Source organism: Epinephelus lanceolatus, chromosome 19 (assembly GCF_041903045.1).
Source record: "Epinephelus lanceolatus isolate andai-2023 chromosome 19, ASM4190304v1, whole genome shotgun sequence".
Taxonomy (NCBI): Eukaryota; Metazoa; Chordata; class Actinopteri; order Perciformes; family Serranidae; genus Epinephelus; species Epinephelus lanceolatus.
The window spans coordinates 28,201,633-28,222,158 of NC_135752.1; the positions used below are offsets into that span (position 1 = coordinate 28,201,633).

At 40.0% G+C, this 20,526-nt stretch overlaps 1 protein-coding gene across 1 annotated transcript; it reads left to right on the top strand.

Annotated features, from left to right (window-relative positions):
* The first annotated feature begins 951 nt into the window (after positions 1-951).
* On the top strand, positions 952-14,580 carry LOC144458735 (scavenger receptor cysteine-rich type 1 protein M130-like). Its single transcript, XM_078161972.1, has 9 exons — positions 952-994; positions 3,858-3,890; positions 3,979-4,275; positions 6,173-6,451; positions 6,938-7,243; positions 7,835-8,116; positions 9,945-10,265; positions 12,447-12,529; positions 12,651-14,580. The coding sequence occupies exons 1-9, from the start codon at positions 952-954 to the stop codon at positions 12,741-12,743; spliced, it is 1,737 nt and encodes a 578-aa protein (XP_078018098.1). The 3' UTR covers positions 12,744-14,580.
* The last annotated feature ends 5,946 nt before the right edge of the window (positions 14,581-20,526 follow it).

Genomic DNA, 20,526 nt, shown 5'->3' on the forward strand with positions numbered 1-20,526 from the left:
GATTTTGGGCTTTTGAAATGATGATCAGTAAGTGTGTGCTCATAAATCATCCTTTAAACCTGTCAAAAACTCTGCTGGAGAATTGCAATTTTGTAAATGTGTAGGAAAAATAAGTCTAAATGAAATTTCAAGATTTAATACAACCTGTCGCCTTTATTCCTATTTCTAATACCTGTATCAGCATAATAAAATTAATTTAAAGAGAAAAGAAGAAAAAGAATAAAAGTGATGTTCAGCCAGAACAAGTATACTTTTGCATGCTTAGGCCTGTAATTTATTTATCATACCATCTGTCATACACTCCTCACGCATATGACGATGACCACCATTTCCTGCTGTCACCGTCAGTGGCTGTCAGTTAAGATATCTATCAGCTCATATCTATCATTTGACCAACAGCACAGCACAACAAATATTTACTGTTATCATCTAGCTGCTTTAGTACATCCATGCTGCAGTTGTGGGCACCTTAAAAAGACTCAACAAGATTTGAGTTTTTCATTGACTGAAATTATACTAAAACAATGAAGGCTAAAAATGACACTAAAACTAAAAAGGATTTTTTTTTGTCTAAAGTCTAAGACTAAAATCAAAAATAGCTGCCAATATTAACACTTGTTTTTAAGTTTCAATTTAAAGACTTTCTGATGTCCATAGGGAGGTTAGTCCAGAGGAAAGGAAAGTCCAAAGGAGTGAAGGTTTAAGGAGGTCAGATAGGTGTGAGGGGGTGTTCCCATTTACAGTTTTGTAAGTCATCAGAAGCCCATTAAAATTTGACCTGACATAAATCCGGAGCCAGTGAAGCTAAAACTGGTGTAATATAGTCATGGGCTCCACCTTTTCCTGTATTCAAATAGACACTGAGGATGAGCTCATGTGATTGTCAGGAGAGAGCAGAGAGCAGACTAACGGACAGACGGACAGATGGGCAGAAAGACTGTCTACCTGGACATGGATCACTTGTTGATGCTGCTGCTGTTGCTGTGGAGCTCAGGTAGGACTTTAAAGATGATGTGTGATTATTCAAATATTGATCTTTGAGTAAATCAGAGACCACACTGCTCACAGACAGCACCATCACCCATGCACATACATCATGTCAAAGCCTTGCAGGAAGAAAAGAAAAAAAGCAAGAATGGACATTGAAAATTTGGTAACATTTGAGTTATAATCTTTCAGATATGATTGTATTTTTACAAAATTATTGTTCCTGAAACATCCAGTCGATGCATTTACATTCAGTAATGATCTCAGATGGACCAATGGGTTCAAGTACAAACCTCACAAAGAGACAACATACTGAAACACATTTCCGATGATCATTTTCCTGCAAGTTTTAGGGATGATGTTTGGATTCTTTTTTTTTTTTTTTTAAATCAGGGACCATGTGCAGAGAACATTGAACTCAACAGAGTAAAGATGCACTGCACCAGATTATAGCTTTTTAGCTAGTTTCCATCTGCAGTCCCTGAGGTGGGCAAAAGAAGAAATAACAAAAGAAAAATTAAAATATTACAAAGAGACATAAAAAGACAGACTGAAACGGTACAAGAAAATAGAGTGCATTGAAATCCATGGGACGACGCACACACACACACACACACACACACACACACACACACACACACACAGCAATTCAGAAGTAAGAAGGAATTTAAAAGGAATCGACAGATCTGAGCTGTCTGCAGAGATTCATATCAATTGAATATCTCTATCTTTGGACTGTTGGTCCGATAGAACAAGACATTTCAAAGATGTCACCTTGGACTCTGATAACATGGACTGCAAATATTTCACTCTTTACTGATGTTTTATAGACTCAGTGATTTATTACTTGAAAAACATAAATGGTAGCTAAATCAAGGGTGAATGTAATTGCTAGTTGCAGCTGTAATTCAGGTTCCTCTGAATGATGCTCTGCTGATGTTAACACATCTGTCAGAAATAATTAGACAGCATTCATCTGATAGTAATAGCTCGGTCTGCCTTAGTTGTCATGGTCACATACACCACAGTCCTTTGACCTATGATAAGTTAGCAGCTTCTTATCAAATTAAAGTTAGAGTGTTCCACAAAATGCAGCTCAGAGAATTTAACTGCAGTCCACAGACTGTATCATCTTTAAAGGATCAATTTAACAAAGGGAAGGGAAATGACAGAGAGATACAAGACAACCAGGAGCTGCTGCTAATGTGGTTAATATATATGGTTATGAGTGTTGTGTAATAGGAAGTGCAGAGAGGTCACCCAAGGGAAGGGATAGTTGGACAGAGGTGTTCTGAGGCACAGGAGCTGTGATAGGCTGGCCAAAACCTGGTGAACTAGTGATGTGTGGGTCAACCTACAACCCTGGGTCGGATGGATTCAGGTAAGCTTACTAGCAGATATCACAGGTGTTGGGTGGATAGGTCAAAAAGTGACAAAGTAAGTCATTAGTAACTCACATAAATATTTTGCAATAGTTAACCTTCCACCTGACTCAGCAGCGGCCCTGGAGTGGAACATAATGACATTGTGTTCCAACAGAAAACAAGGGTCTGACTATCTCATAGCATCCCTGTCCACTTTAAATTCATAAATATCTTCTTCTGTTATGTCTGTAAAAAAACACGTAACTATTAGCTATGCACTCCAGATCAGCCTACTTGTCTACTAGCCTACTTGCCATCTTCCTATATTTGTAACCTTACTTTTAAAAACAAAAAAATAAATGTTTTATATTTTCATATTTACTGCAAAGGACATACAATTTAACATCAAGTAGCCTAGCTTTGTATTAGCAATAGTCATTTACCTTACCAGAAACTTTCAGCTCCCTGGCGATCTCCCTCTAGCCAGCTGCCACCTTATTAAGTTTCTGTAGTAAAATCAGGAAGTTTCATATAGATAATTCCTCATTGTAACTTCATGAGACAGCTGTTCCTCATTAATTGCATTGCTATAAAGGCGAGTGACCGAAATAAAAAGAAACAACAAAAGTTAAGCTCAAAATTGCGCTTGCATCCAGTTTGGACACTGCTGTCATTGGCAACGAATCCAAAATGTTGTCACAGTGGCAAAGTTTTCTTGAGAGACTAACTACCATATCTCCTCTTGTCACCTCAAAAACGTGAACTTTCAAGTAAACAAACACAGCTTGCCTGCTAACTTACTAATAATGCTTTATGAGTTGGATTTAGCGCTGTGGTGGCATCAGTATAGGGTGCTAACGTAGACTACTTTTTAATTTGCCAGAATGTGTTGGAGTGCTGGTTCAGTTTAGCCATAACTGGTTTAAGCTCGAACAGTAACAGTAACAGTTAAAACTGGGAATTGACACAATTCTACCAACAGTATAAATTACTGTAGTTACTGATGAGAAAATGAGGTTCACAGGTGGGTATAGGAGTCAGGTGACAGGCGATGGTGTGAACTGGAGGCATCTTTTTTCCCTGTGATGTGGTCCCTCTGGGTTTTCCTGGCTAGGGAAAAATTCAACTGATTTCTGCTTGGCAACCAGTTACCTTAGTTACTTAATAGTTGCTATCAAAACTTTTAAAACTCTTTTAATCTCTAACATGAGCAGAGACTCCTTTTAGGATGTTGCACTATGATAAACTGAAATCAATAAACAATTTTTATAAAGTGTTGACTATTCCTTTAACTCTATATAAACTGAGATGTTCTCTGTATAGTCACAGGTTCATCTCACCTATAGTAAACCAGTAAAAATGACTCCAGAGTAAATTTCCTGAGGTGTTTCAGAGCTGCTTGAAAATTCTTTTCAAAACAACCTGAAAGTGTTTGTTCTGTCCATGGCTGTGCTCCAAAGAAAATGCTACTTTATACTGATGTTTATCATCTGATCTTCTCCTCAGGACTCCAGGCTAAAGAAAATCACAACTCAACAGGTAAACAGAGAAGTAAAAGTACTATAAGTTTAAGCTTTTCTTGATTAAAGACACTTTTTTTTCTGATGATTGTCTTGTTTTTGTTTAGAGTCTGTCAGGTTGGTGGGAGGAAAGAGTCACTGTGCAGGAACGCTGGAGGTGAAACATAAGGGTGAATGGAGACCAGTGAGTGACGTTAAAGCTGGCTTTCAGTGGACCCTCAGGGAAGCAGATATTATGTGTAGTGAGATGGACTGTGGCTCTGTTATTTCTATGAGATCGCGAAAGTTGTCCTCACTGGAATCTGTGTGGGCGATCGGCTCTGACTGTGTTCGTTCTGGTTTTGCTCTGAGTGATTGTAAAATATCATGGATCTCTTCCTCCTCCGTGGATCTCAACTGCTCAGGTGGGCTGACACATTCTGACTCCCAACTCATCAAATACTGACGCTCCAGTACCCCTCCAGTGTCTCTTTTGGACGCTGAGGGACTGTGCTTCAATTTATGTTTGTTATGTGCATTGGGTCTTTTTGAAATACATTTTTCACACTTTTTTCTGGTTTCACACAATGTGTACAGTTTCCACTCGTTAAATGTATACAGTCTCTTTTCAAAATAAACAAACAAAAAAGTCCTTAAATTTAGACTACACAATTCCGTGGTTAGGCTAAAAATTACTGTTTGTTACCAACATACGTCACATGACACCTCACCTACATCACTAGCACAGGATACTTTATATACTAGCGTACTACATCATTACGTGCATTGTCTCGTCGCTGTTATGACTGCTGGAGGATGAACCAAAATATATATAAAAGCCATCCTGCTCCTTAGCACACCACGCTTATTATCCAGTGATTGAACATTTAGTAGAAAAATAAAAGAGTGGTTTTCTCAGCCTGATCCCTGACCCTTGGTTCCTTTGTCTCCTCCGTGTTCCAGGTAAGGCAACAGGTAATCCAAGCCTTGGATGTTCCCTATTGTTCATTGGTTATGGTTATAAAGTGCTTTCCACCAACCATCTGATGTGCAAAATTATGAAAGGACTCACTTGTGCTGTGTGTATGTTGTGAAAAAGTAAAAAATGAATAAGAAAATAGAGCAAGAAAAAAACAGAGCTTGAGATATGACAGCTATCTTTGGTGCCATCTTCACATTAATTGTAAAATTGCTGTAGTCTGTGGTGTTAAGGCCCAGACGCACCAAACTGACATCAAAGAACTAGTGGCCAGAAAGTTGCAAATGAAAACACTGCAAAGACTAAAGCCAATGGCCAACTAGTGCATGTGTTCCTTGCTTGCATGAGTGGAAATAACTCTCAATAGCAGCAGGCAGCGGTAATCTGTATTAGTCATAAGAAGGGAAACCGTTAGACCGACAGAATGGATTCAAGATGCTCATAAGCCAGTTAGCACATTGACAACACAACCTGATGTTGAAAGAGCAAAGGATATTTACTGTGTGCTAGCAAACGATAAACTGTTACAAACCATTGCTGATGCTGAAGAGCTCAATGGATAAAAACATAGTCTTACCTAATATAACAGGTTTGTTTAGATCTCTGTTACTCTTCTCATGCTCTGAACTGAGATGTCAACCAGAGTGATGGGTTCTGCCTTCTCCGATTCAACATGCATTATCAGCCAAAAAAGTTGACAAGGGCCAATTAGTGCCAAAAGGTGCAGGACACACCACCAAGATTAGATGCTCACTGATGGCAACTCATGGCAGATCGATGGCTTGGTCTGCCAAGGCTCAGACATGCTCTGATGTTAATGATAATCTCATGTCTGAATTGTGCTGAGTCAAGTTTGATTCACTGAATTGTTATTTTATGAAATCTTTTTATTTTGTGTATGGTGTTTTTTTATCTCTCTATTTTATCTCCTATTATCTCTGCAGATTCTGTCAGGCTGGTGAATGGGTCTCATCTGTGCTCAGGCAGAGTGGAGGTGAAGTCTAATCAGCAGTGGTCTTCAGTGTGTGAAGCTGACTTTGACCAGCAGGATGCAGAGGTGGTCTGTAGGGAGCTTGGCTGTGGGTCTCCTTTAGTCTTCCAGGGGGCGCTCTATGGAGAGGTAGAGGCTCCAGTGTGGACCAAAGAGTTCCAGTGTGGGGGTCATGAGTCTGTTCTTCTGGACTGTGGAAGCTCAGGCCCAGCTAGAAACACCTGCTCACCTGGCAGCGCTGTTGGACTCACCTGCTTAGGTAGAAGAAGAGTGCAAGCTTTGATTTGGTTCATTTCTGTTGAAATGAAACTTGCTATATTCTGTTGCCGTTGAGTTTCTTGTTTTTGTTTAGATCCTGTCAGGTTGGATGGAGGAGACAGTCACTGTGAAGGTTACCTTATGGTGAAGCATGATGGAGTCTGGAGACTAGTGGATGACTTGACCCTGAGGGAAGCAGATTTTGCCTGCAAAGACCTGAACTGTGGCTCTGCTGTTTCTGTAGGACGGGGAAAGGGGTATTTAGAAAGATCTGTGTGGGTCATTGATCCTGACTGTGTTCAGTCAGGATCTCCTCTCAGGGAGTGTGCAATTTCAAATTCTTCTTACAACGTTGTACATCTCACCTGCTCAGGTAAACCCATCAGAGACATCATCCATGACATAATTTATGACAGTATGTCTCACATGCACTAGCTAGAATGGTAGCAGGATTTCTCTGACAGCCTTGACAGAGTTGTATGAACTGCCTAGATTTTGAAATCGGGTGGCGAGCAAAACTGAAATAACCAAGGAGTCTAGTTCAAGTTAGAAAAATAATTCATTACAAAAATTAAAATAGTTACAGTACTAAAACTCACTAGTGTTGTAGATGTGTAGACACTAAAAGACAATAAGTTAAACCACTAAAATACTGTACTAAAAACAAGCAGTAGTCATAAAAAAATATAAAAGGCCCATGAAAAAAATGTTATTTTTTTTTAAAAAATGTCTGGGGAAGCAGTACAAGGGTTAAAACAATCAACTGACCTTATCTCAGTCAGGCAGATTTATCTGGCAGCAGGCTCTGGCCACAATCTTTTTATTTTGTGTCTGGTGTTTTTTTTTTTTTTTTTTGCAGAATCTGTCAGGCTGGTGAATGGGCCTAGTCTGTGTTCAGGCAGACTGGAGGTGAAGTCAAACCAGCAGTGGTCCTCAGTGTGTGAGACTGACTTTGACCAGCAGGATGCAGAGGTGGTCTGTAGGGAGCTTGGCTGTGGGTCTCCTTTATTCTTTCAGGGGGCGCTCTATGGCGAAGAGGAGGATCCAGTGTGGACCAAAGAGTTCCAGTGTGGGGGTCATGAGTCCGCTCTTCTGGACTGTGGAAGCTCAGGCCCAGCTAGAAACACCTGCTCACCTGGCAACGCTGTTGGACTCACCTGCTTAGGTAGAAGCCCTTTTACACAGGGATCGCACTTTAGGGATGCTACAAAGTCCCTTCTTCATGACGCCTTTGCATTTTTACATAGAGCAAACAACGTTGGCATCATAACAGCCATTTACCATCTCTGTTACATGGCGGCTGATCTCATTCTCTGCATGGAGGGTAAAGAGCCCCCAGACCTCATGTTTTCCCAATTTGCTGACATTTTTGGCTGTTGTTCTCCTTCTTTTAGTTTGCCGCTCATTGCTAACAGCTAGCAGCTAACAGCTACTTTTTAAATCTCCCGCGGTGGGTCACACACAAAATACGTCTTCAAAACATCACACCTTTCTGCCCATGCTCCTGTCCTGACGATGTCCCGTTTATACAGACATCATTTTGACACTTTTACTACCTCTGTTCCCAGCTCAGAGGCCAGACAACTCTGCCCCCCATTCTTCGATTGTACCTTTTATACAGAATGGTGAGGCGGCCTAACAACATGAAATTTCCACGTTGATGAGGCAGTGTAAAAGGGCTTTTTGATGTGGTTAATTTCTATTCCAATGAAACTCACTTTATTTTGTGACTGATGAGTCTCTTGGTTCTGTTCAGATCCTGTCAGGTTGGTGGGAGGAGACAGTCGCTGTGCAGGTTACCTGGAGGTGAAACAGGGAGACTGGAAAAAAGTTAGTGACCTTGGCTGGACCCTGAAGGAAGCAGACTTTGCCTGCAGAGCGCTGTACTGTGGCTCTGCTGTTTCTGTAGGACATAGAGAGAGGTTATTCATCACATCTTGGATGAGGACACACGCTGACTGTGTTTCGTTTGGATCTCCTCGAAGATACTGTAAAACAATAAATCTCTCTCTCCTAAACCTGAATCTCACCTGCGCAGGTAATCCCATCAGTGACATCATCTGTAACATTATTCATGACAGTCGTGTTTCCAGTGTGTTTTTTCCTCTGTCACAGTGACAGTCAGTGCTTTGGTATTGAACTGTTAAGCTATTCAGGATAGGGACTGACCAATATGTTTTTTTCAGGGCAGATTCTGATACTGATTTTTACAGTCCAGGAGACCACAAACTGATTTTTGGAAATGACATACATTTGCAGCAAAAATGAAAATATTAGTGTCAAAATTAAGCATAACACAAACTCCACAATGCCAACATGGAGCAACCACACAGAGCAACCTAGATTAGTTTAAAACTTATGTTAGTATTATTCAGGTATTTCAGTAGGCCTAGTTTTAGGGGATGTGCTGGTACAGCACAGTGGTATATAACTTTGCAATTTAAAGCTTCAATCGAGTATCACCTTTTTCTGACCAATGAATGTTGTTGAATTAAGAGATTCAAAACACATAGGATTGGACATTTGAGGGTTTACTTATGAGAAAGCCAAGAATTGGTACATCTTGACAATTTATAGTGTTTGACAAACAATACTCACAATTAAAAGTGTTTCCTGTCACTTAAGCTGCTGTTTCCTGTAATTCTGATAACCAGTTCTGGGACCAACTGCTTCTCCTCACCTACCCAAATTTGGTCAGAGTCATGTCAGGTCATGCACACTATATAAAACATGACAAATATTCTTTGTAATGTCCTTATTGTTTACATATTGCAACTTAAAGCTCATGAACACACCAATGTCAGATGAGTTATTTCACAATTTAGAATCTGAGGCCACCCGAGGAGCACATGCAGCATCTATGCAGAGTTGACACCGTAGCCTATACAAGTGACCTATGCGTTGCTCTGTAATTACACCTCCAAAACCTTAGTCGGTGATGGGGTTTCTGTGCCACTGTGTTGAGTTTTCTGAAGTTCACTACAGTTTGATGATTCAACTAACACACCTAAATCACACATAAAACATGCCTTAATAGCAACGGTACTGTAAAAAAAGGTACTAATTTGGCTCTATTTAAACTTAGAAAGTTCGCTTACAAAACAATTGTCTTTTGCTGGACATATTTTCCCCACAGATACAACATGCTAATGTTATTAGCATTAGGCTATGGTATTTTACATTGCATAAATTAGACTAGCAGATGGCAAACCTTTCCTAACAATAATAAATGTGATGCTGACTCATATGAATGTCCATCGTAGACTGAATGTGCATTATCAAGTCTGTGTTGCACACGTCTGGTGTATGAAATGTCTGTATTGTCAGTAATCAACTGTGTTAGTTATATATAATAGTTCATGATAAATTTGTCACTTCTGTCACCTGCATTCAGGCGCTGTGTCACTCTGTTGTCCTCTCCTTGCAGTTCTCATACTTATACACCTCAGACTCTGTTTTTTGCAACATCAGATTAGCTCTGATGTTGCTCGAGGCTGCATTCATCTCTGTGGCAGGGCAGCCTTCAGTGCTGATAAGCTATGCGAGAGGTGGTGGCATCAGAGCAGAAGTAGCACATTTTTTGATAAATCTGTTTTATCAGCCATCACATGAACAAAATAACAGTTCCGATAGTAAAAATGCTTTACTCCAGGACAATGACTTCCTAAAAGTAATGAGAAATCGGCTTGTTTCCTGAAGCTTCAAACCCACTAAAGATTGCTAAGCTTTACCAGACAGACAGACAAACAGGTTCCTCCAAGTGTTTCCTGTCTTTTTGTCAGATCTGTGAAATCACTTCCTTTTTCAGGTGCCATTTGGTGAACAGAGGCTGAATGTGACCTCTCATCATCTCTCTGTGTTCACAGACCTGCTGTTGCAGCCTAACATCTCTGTGTCGTCCAACGTGGATGGGATCTCCCAGGCCCAGCAGCAGGGGTTTCAGGTGTTTAGGGGCTCAAATTTCACCATCAGCTGCTCCATCCAGCCAGAGTACCCAGGAGGCTTCTTCCTGCTTACTTTCACTTCTTCCAACTCAACACGCAACTACACCCAGCCAGCTGTCAATCACTCTGGCCATTTCCTGTTCCATTCTGCAGAGTCTGCCCACCAAGGAAACTACAGCTGTGTCTATGTTTTGTCTCATGACATCTTATTTGAAAGCCAGTTGCTCTCTCTCACCATCTCAGGTAAGCTACAGAGAAAGTGAAATGTTACTGACTGTTTACATGCAGGTTTGAAAAAGTGAGTCCTTCCAAACTGTCTGAAAATGATTAGCTGACAACAGTGTCCAATGCATGTTATGCTGCTAACTTGATGTTTGTTAGCTATTAGTTAGTTATTGGACTGCATATAACAATTTTATTCAAAGCACCTTACAGTTTGGCTTCCATTTGCATTCACACACTGATGGCAGCGTGCTACCATGCAGGCTGCTGGGGCAGTTTGGGGGTTTAGTTTCTTGCCCAATGACACATCAACGTGTGACCAGAAGGCTCAAACCACTAACCCTGTGATTAGTGAACAAACAGCTCCACCTCCTGAGCCCCAACAACCTAACTTCACAAACATATTTACCCTATGAGATTATTGACATTTGGGTAAGACCTCAACAGCCATGTTGGTGAACAGTTTGAAGTAGAAGTGTTCAGGACAGCAGAGGAGCTGGTGATCTTCAGGGTGAAGAGAGTGAGAATGGAAGATTGTCTACACCATGGATGTTTAAAGAAAACTGAATACAGTGATTGAGGTGAATAAATGTTGCTCAGCTGTACATGAAGCCAAAAAAGGTCAACTGCTGGTCAAGCCAGCTATTACCAGTTTAGCGCTCTGCTAACTTGAATAGGAATAACACGATTCAATGGTGCGGCTCTTCCAAATGTTATTGGACCAGTTTGATCAAATTCTGATAGTGAAACAAGTTATTTTGTGGAGGTTGTGGCGGTCAAAGAAATTAATCCACTGATTTACAGATGTCTCTTTTGCCATGTTCAATGGGAAAAGGTTTTTTTTCCACAGGGGACAATGTGACAAATTGGCCATTGTGAAAATTGGTTTGAAAACCCGGCGCACCTCCTAGGGGCCCGGTCTATGCTCTATTACCCCTGTCCCTGACAGACGTGGTGGCGTTTCTGTGATTGGTCACACTAGAAGGTGCTTTCAATGGAGAGGTAATGAGTGAGGTTCAAAAGAGATCCAGATATTCTAGTTGTTGTTACACCATTTTGGTCCACACATAGAAGTCTCACTAAAAGTCATGGCGGTTTCATTTCAACCTGTACAACAGAGTACTCATCTCATCCTTGGTGCCTTTATCAGATGAATATGAACTCCACAAAAAATGACTTTAACAAGAAACTAGAATTACCGCCTTGGGGTTGTATGCCTCCACACACCAGTGAAGTTGCAGTTACAGACTCAGACAGTTAACAATGCTTCAAAAACGGATGTTGCTGCTAAGAAGCTACATTTAATCTGACATTACAGTAGATCTATACACTCAGCACAGTTTCAAGGTGGAAACCCAAGATTAGTGTGACCAATTTAACATCTGACCAAATGTCTCCTGTTCTGTTTCTAACTTATGTTGAATAATGGCCAGAAAAGTGTTTTTGGATAACATTATGATGTCTCAGTGAAACTGACTTTTGACCTTTTCGATATGAAATGTCATTACTTCATTATATGATTCTATCAGATATTTGTGTGAAATTTTGTTTGAGTCCAAGTGGATGTTTGATTCCTTTCTTTAAAGGCATTCTTCATATATTGCATTCATGAGAGTGACAGTCAGTTCATCCTTGAGGCCAAGTAGATGTCTGTGCCACATTTGAGGAAAGACCATCTTGAGATACAGCGTTTACAAGAATGAGACAGATCTTTCACTACCAAATGCTTATCAATTCATCCATCAGTCCAAGTGGATGTTTGTGCCAAAATTTGAGGATATTCCCTCAAGGCCTTCGTGAGATGTTCACAAGAATGAGATGAACAGGGCCAGAGTGACCTTGATCTTTGACCACCAAATCTAATAAAGTTTCCTGGCATTCAAGTGGACGTTTGTGCCAAATTTGAACAAATTCCCTCCATGCGTTCTTAAGATACTGTGTTCACGAGAATATACACGTATAGATGGACCACCAGAAAAAATTATGCCTGTGCGGAGGCATAAAAAGGAGAACTATCAGGAGGATCTTGACCAGCAGGATAATAGTTACATATGAACAAAATCAATGAAGATATAAAATACATTTAATATTAACTAAATATTTAGTGTAAAATTTGAGATTTCAGGTCACCACAGTTTGTGTGTAAGCTGTTATTCTCATATGTAATGTGATGTGATGACTGTCCTTGTGTTTCAGTATCAGACCCAACACCTTTTATTATCAGAGCGGTCATCCTGTTGCTGACTATGGTGTTGGTGAACGCTGCCATTTGTATCTATTGTAAGGTACTGACACATGGCCATTGTTTATAGGACTGACTGAAATGAACCACCCAGTCTGTGTTTACTGAACCAAAGGGACGAGTGATGCAGAAAGTCAAATCTTTGTGCTGTCATGTCTCTCCAGGCCAGCAGGAGGCAGGGGGCGGCCACACAAGAGAACATTGAGCTGGATTATTGTAACCAGGGTGGTTCTGCAGCTGAAGGAGGGCCGATTTAAGAGAAAGGTGCACAGGGAGCTGAGTTGCACTTCCAGGGAAATCATCTCATACACAGTTGAATTTATCAGCTGACACACAACCCACCATCAGCTCGGTTTTATGTGCATGTTCCCTTAAAAAAGGCTGGAATTTCTCTTAAGGCTCATTTATACTGTCTTTACGTACAAAAATAGAAAGTTCATTTCAAACGTAACCATCACTGCCCACATTTTACATTCCTTCATGTTGGTATAGGTACATCCACTAGAGGGTCAAAAGTTTCAGACAACATGACGATGGCATAGGAAGTTGTAATAATGCAACTTTCAACAGAGGCAGCGTTACTGAGAGACCATTTATTACATTGTGACCTGCAGACGGAGAATTATTTTCACTGAATTAGCAGTTCATTCCACACTGCCATTTAAAATGTCTTTGTATATCCTATGGCTGTGTCTCACTTGACTACACTGCCCCCAGAATTTCAGGTGATAATACAGCTCATTTTCATCTGTATTCGTAAGCTCTTAGAAAACATGCAGAAATACGAAAGATACGAGCACAGAGTACAGACAGAAGACTCCAATTGTGTCTATATATATTTAACGTTAAGCCTAAATGAGCCCTTACTCTTATCATGGAAAGACCAAACCGTCAAGGTGTTAGTCTCTTTATACTTTCTGACTTCCTGTCTGACTCTTAACTCCAAGCCCATTGGTTCCTATTGAACACGTAAATCTTTAACAAACGCCTCACAAACACTGTTGGAAACTAGACTTGAAACCAAATACCTGCACCAAGCAGATATAGATAAACCAACCCGGGCCGATCAAGAACAATGTTGGCTGAATGTTATGTATTAAATCAAAATGAATGTGTAACACTGGCATATATTCTCTCTGTAACATTACATTATCAGCGGTAAGCCCAGTATGAGCACAGTGCAGAGTAGCCCCAACTAGCTACCCAATGGGACATGAAGAAAGGGACACTCATGCACACGTGGCCAGCCTGGCCACCAAAACAAAAGACAGAGAAGCTCAGACAACACACATAATGATGAAGGGCTTGAATTCATTCTCTGGTCAGGATGCCATTACTCCACTCCATCTGTACATAGCAAATAGCTATAGCTGTAATTTCTTAATATCTGAATGTGGCATACATGTCTTTCAGAATTTTATGTATTTCATAAGAATCTTGCTTGATTTTGTAATTAACAGATTTGCTCATTTTTATAATTAAGGATTTTGCTTACTCCATAACAATGTTGCTTAATTTTTATGCTTAAGGAATTTGCTTATTTTTGTAATTAAAGGGGCATTTCACCCTAAAAATCAATATTTTCCTCTTACCTGTACCGCTGTACCTTTCTAAAGAACAACACCCACCAACCTTATCACTGTGCAGAAGGAAGCACGTAACTAACCATTAATGACAGCATCATGACAGCAAGAGATGTAAACAATATTTGCATCATCCTTGGCTGAGCTGTAACGTTAGCTAGCTCAGTGGTGCTAGGTGAACTAGCAATATTGTATTTTTGGGGTGAACTGTCCTTTTGAGGAATATGCTTGTTTAGGAGTTTGCTATTTCATAAGAATTTCACTTACTTCTGTACTTAAGGGATTTCTTAATATCATGAGCATTTCATTTGTAATTAAGGATTTTTCTTCTGTCTCAAGAATTTTGCTTAATTTTCTAATGAAGGATTTTGCTTATTCCATAAGAATTTTGTTTTATTTTGTGCTTGAGGAATTGAATTGATTTGTATTAAAAGGATTTTGTGTATGCTTTTTTTAGTTAAGGATTTTGCTTATTTTATAAGAAGTTTTGTACTAATTGAATGTATCAACTTTCATGATGATGGCTTTTGCTTTTTCTATAATAAAGGTTTTGCTTAATACATGAGAATTTTACCTAGTTTTATTCATAGGGAATTGACTTAATTTTGAGATGTAGTCTGGCTGTGAGCTGTCTTTGTCATCAGGAGGTGGAGGGGAGAGTGAATGGCTTGACACCTACACGAGATGCCTGCCAATTGCTGCAAAGCTGCATACCACTGTTTGAGACCCACAAACAACAAACCTGGTTTTATTTCACTGTTTTTACAGAGTTTTTTTAGGCGTACCAAAGGTGGTTGTTTTTTGGCAACCTTTCACTGTAGTGCCAAGAAAAATAAATGTTTTAACATAGCTGTCACATAATTATGTAATGTATCCATGGTTCGCTGAAATGTCAATGCCAATATTTTATTTTCTGGCGAATGGAGAAAGGATTAACATATTTGAGCTAATTATGTGGTTAAAGATTGAAGTTGAATGAGCTGGACTTTCCTTGTGTCTAAACAATAAGGTAAAGGTGACCAACAAACTGTGGATTACTGCCAGTAGAGTTCATTTTCTCATTTGAATCGATGCTGCTACTAGCAGCATTGGTGGACTGAGCTGAATTTGTAGCGGCCACATGGTGACAAGGCAGGGTGGCTATGTGAGGACTGGGCAGTTTTAGTTGGTAATGCTGCTGAGGATTCCCCCATCACCTCTTCAGATGTGTTGTCATAGACTTTAAATTCCACTGTTGTGTTGCTTTGTGGTACTTTCACAGTACCACAGACAGAGACTTCAGGGTGCATGGTTTGCTGGCTGACAGTCATCACTGTGTATTTCCCCAAATATCATGCAGCTCTATCCTTCCTCAAATGGAATTAGAGATGCCTTCTTTTATTAGGGAGCTGAAAGTTTAACTGAAAAATGTAAAAAAAAAAACCCACAATACTGGTAGAGAACTTGAAGGTTGTTTAATTTGACTTTCACCCAGACAAAAGATCAGAATGGATCTGAAGTTGTCTGTAGCTCACAGTTAGAACATTTTTATCGACAAACACATTGTTGTGGTCCAACATGGATCTTATTTTTTCCTGGATGGTTTTTTCCAATATGCCTGTCCCTCATTAGAAGAAGAAAAAAAAAAGATGCATCTGTTTCCTTTTCTTTCAAAGTGTGCCAGCGTTTGCACCAGAGAGAATATTTCTGACTCCAAACACTTGGTCTGACAATGCCCCAAAAATCACCTCCACTGGCTAATGACAGGGTTTAGTCTCACCGTGTCATCAATCAATACTTGGGACATTATTTCCAGTTTGACTCGAAATGACTGGTCTTTAGCTCACCAGGCAGGTCATGCTGAAGTGCAAAGGCCCTGGTTTTAACAGCCTTTAAGCTTAAATCTGCCAGATGGCCTACTTTTGAAACCCCTCTCCAGAGGTGAGAAGGAAATCAGGGTTTGAACTTCTCTCCCCACTTTTATGACAGTGGGCTTTTCACTCCACCGACTACCTCCGAATGAGCGTCAATTGACCCTGAAAATTAGCCATGAAAACAACAGGTTGGAAGTGAGACTTTAAATTTGATTTTAAGCCTCTGAATGAAACTCGCATATAGCTGAGACCTGAAAAGAGGGAGAGGCAACACTGTGAACGAAGATTTAAGTAAAGAGAAGATGAGAGACCACCTCAAAGTCAACGAACGATACGTCGATTTTAACTGAAAAACAAAAAAATGGGCCAGTTATTGCACCCACATGTGTAACAGCAGCATTACAAGTTATTTGATTATGACAATATTACAAGTTCTATGATATGATTTTGGGGGAATCCAGGCTTGATGAGCTATGAGGCAGCAGCTTGTTCAGCAGCTTGACTTCTGAAATTTACTATGTGCATAGATCCATGCCTTTACTACATGTTACATCATTTAAATGTGTTGTAAGGGATGTTTTTTGATTTTCTCGTTTTTCCTCTGCATTTTGATTTCAGTGTGGTCACTTGGTCATGAGAAATGACTGCAAAGGATTCATCAGTCTGGCATACTTCAGATTTTGCTGCTGGAGGTCTGGATTCACCATTTGTGTTTTTTATTTAATGCTCAGTTTGAAATGCTTGAATTGTTTTCATATTACATGTACTGATTAAATAAATGACCTAGCTGCTTTCAAAAGTATCTGTAGTTCATACTTTAAGCCACAAGAGGGCAGCAGATTCATTTATAGTGTGGCCTGTCATTTCAAAACCATTGAAGTCAACCACTGGAGCTTAAAAACACCTCTGTACTGGTTTTTGTCTGTATTGGGTGCCTACATTTTATGCTAGGAATATCATAGGAATGCCACCGATTAAAAACTATTTTGTAATAATGCTATATATAGATTTTGCCCCAGTATACCTTTATTATAGTAAAAGTACACACAGGAACACATAAAATCATACATCACCACTGACCAATTACAGAAACAAAGTGTATTTCAATATTTATCTGTGTTTATGGATGAGGCCTGCCATCATCATAGAAGAAAACACTTGACAAGTCTATCCCCTGAGCAATACATTAACATACAACTAATCTAAAACAGCAAACATTTTTTAACAGATTGTGTTTTTAACATAATTTTCCTTTAAAAAACAAAACAATGTGTACACTCATACAGAAGTAGTCCCCCTCAGTTATCACGTATGACCCACTAAGGGTGTGACGGCGTATTTTTCTGCAGATATTCTGCCCTTTATCTGTATTTTCTTCTTGTCTATGTACAGGATGTTTATGGACGAGTACCCCTGCAGGTGAAGTCGTGGCCAGACCATAAGCAGCAGGTATCCAAGCGACACAGCACCAAAAAAAAGAGAGGGGCAAAACACCAAACAACAACATCATCTGGGGTTGGATTTTACTTTTGCTGGTGAATGGTTTGTATGATGTCCTAAGAATCTGTGCCCCACGAATGATGTTACGTCCTTATTAGTTAAATCATGCAATTAACAGTTATGGAGGTTAGGTTTAGACAAACAAAGTTACTGTGGTTAGGTTTCGGGAAATGAAACATGGTGACACTGTAACTCAAATGACTAAAAGTTCACTCAAAGTAACACAATTCCAGACTCTGGTCTCCTGGGAAGAGTCCTGTTTTTTCTGACACAACCCCCCAGTATTAACTCCGCTAACAAAAAACTGACAATATTTTTTGTCCATGGTCTTTTTTCCATGATGAAAACAAAACAATGACGAGCTTAAAATAGATCTTAATAAAAAGACGAAATCTATGCTTCATTTGTTGACAAGATGAGACCTGATAAAAATGATCGAGAAAGATGGACTATTGGACATTGAAAGCTGAGAACGGTCATGCTTGTAATTACCTTTAAATGCCACGTGAGCAACAGACTGGGAAACTCCAGTAAATAGTCTGCACCAGGATGTTTCGTTAGCCAAAAACACTCACACCGGAGCGGGAACTGCCCATTGGTTCGACAGCCCATTGGTTCGACATCCAATTGTTCCGACCATATTAAACTCATTGTTCCGAAGTCCGTTCCGAAATCATCATGATGCCCTGTGGTTAAGGTCTGGTTAGGTTTAGGCACAAAAATCACTTGGTTAGGGTCAGGAAAAGATCATGGTGTGGGTTAAAATGAAAAAGAAAGTGACAAACACATAAGCCGTGAGTCTGCTCCGCCTCAAGCCTTTCGCGGCGCACCATACGCCCGCCGCGAGCCGTTCAGCACCGCGGACAGTCGGACTAATGGGATGTCGAACCAATGGGCTGTCGAACCAATGACATGGACCCCACCGGAGCAGCATCAGCCATTGTTGCGAGCTATTAACTGTAATTCAGCAGTAAATAATCAGCCATGTGTGTCTGACTGTGGATGGTGGAGCTGTTGAATGGATTTGTGGAGTTTGTTAGTTGCTGTGGTGGCAGTGGAGCAAGCAGCCACTGGCCGCCAGACTTCACAGCTGATCCCTGTAGGACCACTCAGTCCGGAATGAAGAAGGTTTATGGTTTGATGCTGTCTGACAGGCAGGTAAAAAGCTCAGTTATCTGTGAGTGTAACTGTGGTGTAAACAGTCTGAACTCAGCTGAGTTTTTGCTGAGAGATAAAGTTTAATGACCGTCTATGTATGAGGACATGAGTTTAAACCTCCAGACGAACATGTTGCAGATGAAGAAAGAATTTAAGCTTTGATTGGGATATTTTTCTGCTTCTTAACAGTGAGATCAATAAGTCAGAATTTACAATGAACCTGGTTACAGATCATAGTTGTCTCAGATTAGTTATTTGTGGTGTCAAAGTTTTTGAGACCATAAATAAAGATGCTTAGCTTTTCAAAATGATGATCAGTAAGTGTGTGCTCTTCAGTCACCGCTCAAAACCTGCCAAAAACTGCGGGAGAAATGAAAGTGCGCATAAATAATTTGTAGTTGTAGAAAAAAAATTGTCTAAATGATATTTTAATACAACCTGTGACTGTGATTCTAATACATGAATTAGCCTAAATGGATTAGTTTAAAGATTTAAAAACATAGAAAACATAATGACTAAAAGTTGGCTAAAATGTTGTGAATTTTCGTTGACTAAAACTATGAATGTGACTAAAACTAATAAGCATTTTCATCGCAAGACTAAGACTGAATCTAAAATAGCTGTCAAAATTAACACTGCATCCACCACCCCAACCTGCCTCCCTATTGGATTGCTCAGTATTACTTCTTTCGTCCCATCAGCACATTAGTCACATGATCACAGCCCTCCAAAAAAAGTAGTATGCAGAAATTACATGACATGAATTAAATGACTTATTACTGAGATATGTATGAATTTTGGTGCATTACTTTTTGGATGGAAACGCTTGGGCAATGTGTAAGAACAGTCTGATCCTGCAGAGTATACCTTTTAAAATTATGCCACATTGTCCATTAGCAGTTCCTGTTTGCAATGTACCCACCGATGTAAAGAATCACTAGATTACTTTAATATTAAAGAAAACTTAAAAATGTGATGATCCTCAGACAAGTTCAGGGGTTATAAGGAGTGTCTTTTTTCAATCATTTCTAAGCAAAAATTGACTTGACTTCCAGGGGAAGCTTGTTAGGGTGCAGAATGTGCAACATCCAGCACTGGTTAAGACTGTAAGAAGGATTGTAATGCAAATTGCAGCAATCGGCACTACCGTTTTTAAAGTACCTGGATTTCCACCATGAAAAGTGTTGCACAGCTGCTGCTGCTGCTGCTGCTGCTGCAACTGCTGACCATGTTGGTAAGAGGGCTGAATCAGGCGGCCAAACCACAATAAGCAACTTCCTGTTGTTTTATAAAGTTGTTAACCCCTTAACCCCACCTGTCTCAAATGTCTTAAAACAGGTTTTCTATCTGCATGTTAAACTGACTGTGTTTGCCTTTTGCTTTGCATATGCATCAGAGGATTCTGTGAATAAGTATTCCTAAGTGCTGAAACATTTGTTTACGGACCAACAAGTCAGGACAGAAAATAATCAGCTATTTTAACAGTGTGAATGTGGATAATGGATTGTTTCAGTAACTTACAGTGAAAAAAAAAAAAAAAAAAAGCCACAATTTCTGGTTCCAGCTGCTTAAAAGTGAGAACCTGGAACCATTATGGATAACACCTGCACTAAAGTCCATAAATGCACAGTAATGTTAAGACATTTCTGCTGTGAGTTAGTATTGTTTTCCCTGATAAAGGCCAGCAGTGGGAGGTTTACATACACCTCAGTGGGAGATGGGAATAATGGACACCTCATGCAGTGACCTCGCTGTGACAAACTCCCTCCGCTCCCGACCGATTGCCTAATTAATCGGTCTGGCTGCTGATAGCCCTGAATTAGTTTGCAAAACAAATGAGGACGGCTGCCGTGCCACTGAAACCTCTGTGGGGAAGGGCAGTGAAAGAGGAGCTGGCATGAATGAATAACAAGACCTATACTTCTCTAATGTTTGAGGAATAACTT

What these genes read in the sequence shown, in the direction of transcription:
- LOC144458735 (XM_078161972.1), top strand. Translation starts at nt 952, where the DNA reads ATGGATCACTTGTTGATGCTGCTGCTGTTGCTGTGGAGCTCAG. An exon ending in TGTTGGACTCACCTGCTTAG is followed by an intron (nt 7,244 to 7,834) that starts GTAGAAGCCCTT and finishes GGTTCTGTTCAG; the next exon opens with ATCCTGTCAGGTTGGTGGGA. An exon ending in CCTGAATCTCACCTGCGCAG is followed by an intron (nt 8,117 to 9,944) that starts GTAATCCCATCA and finishes CTGTGTTCACAG; the next exon opens with ACCTGCTGTTGCAGCCTAAC.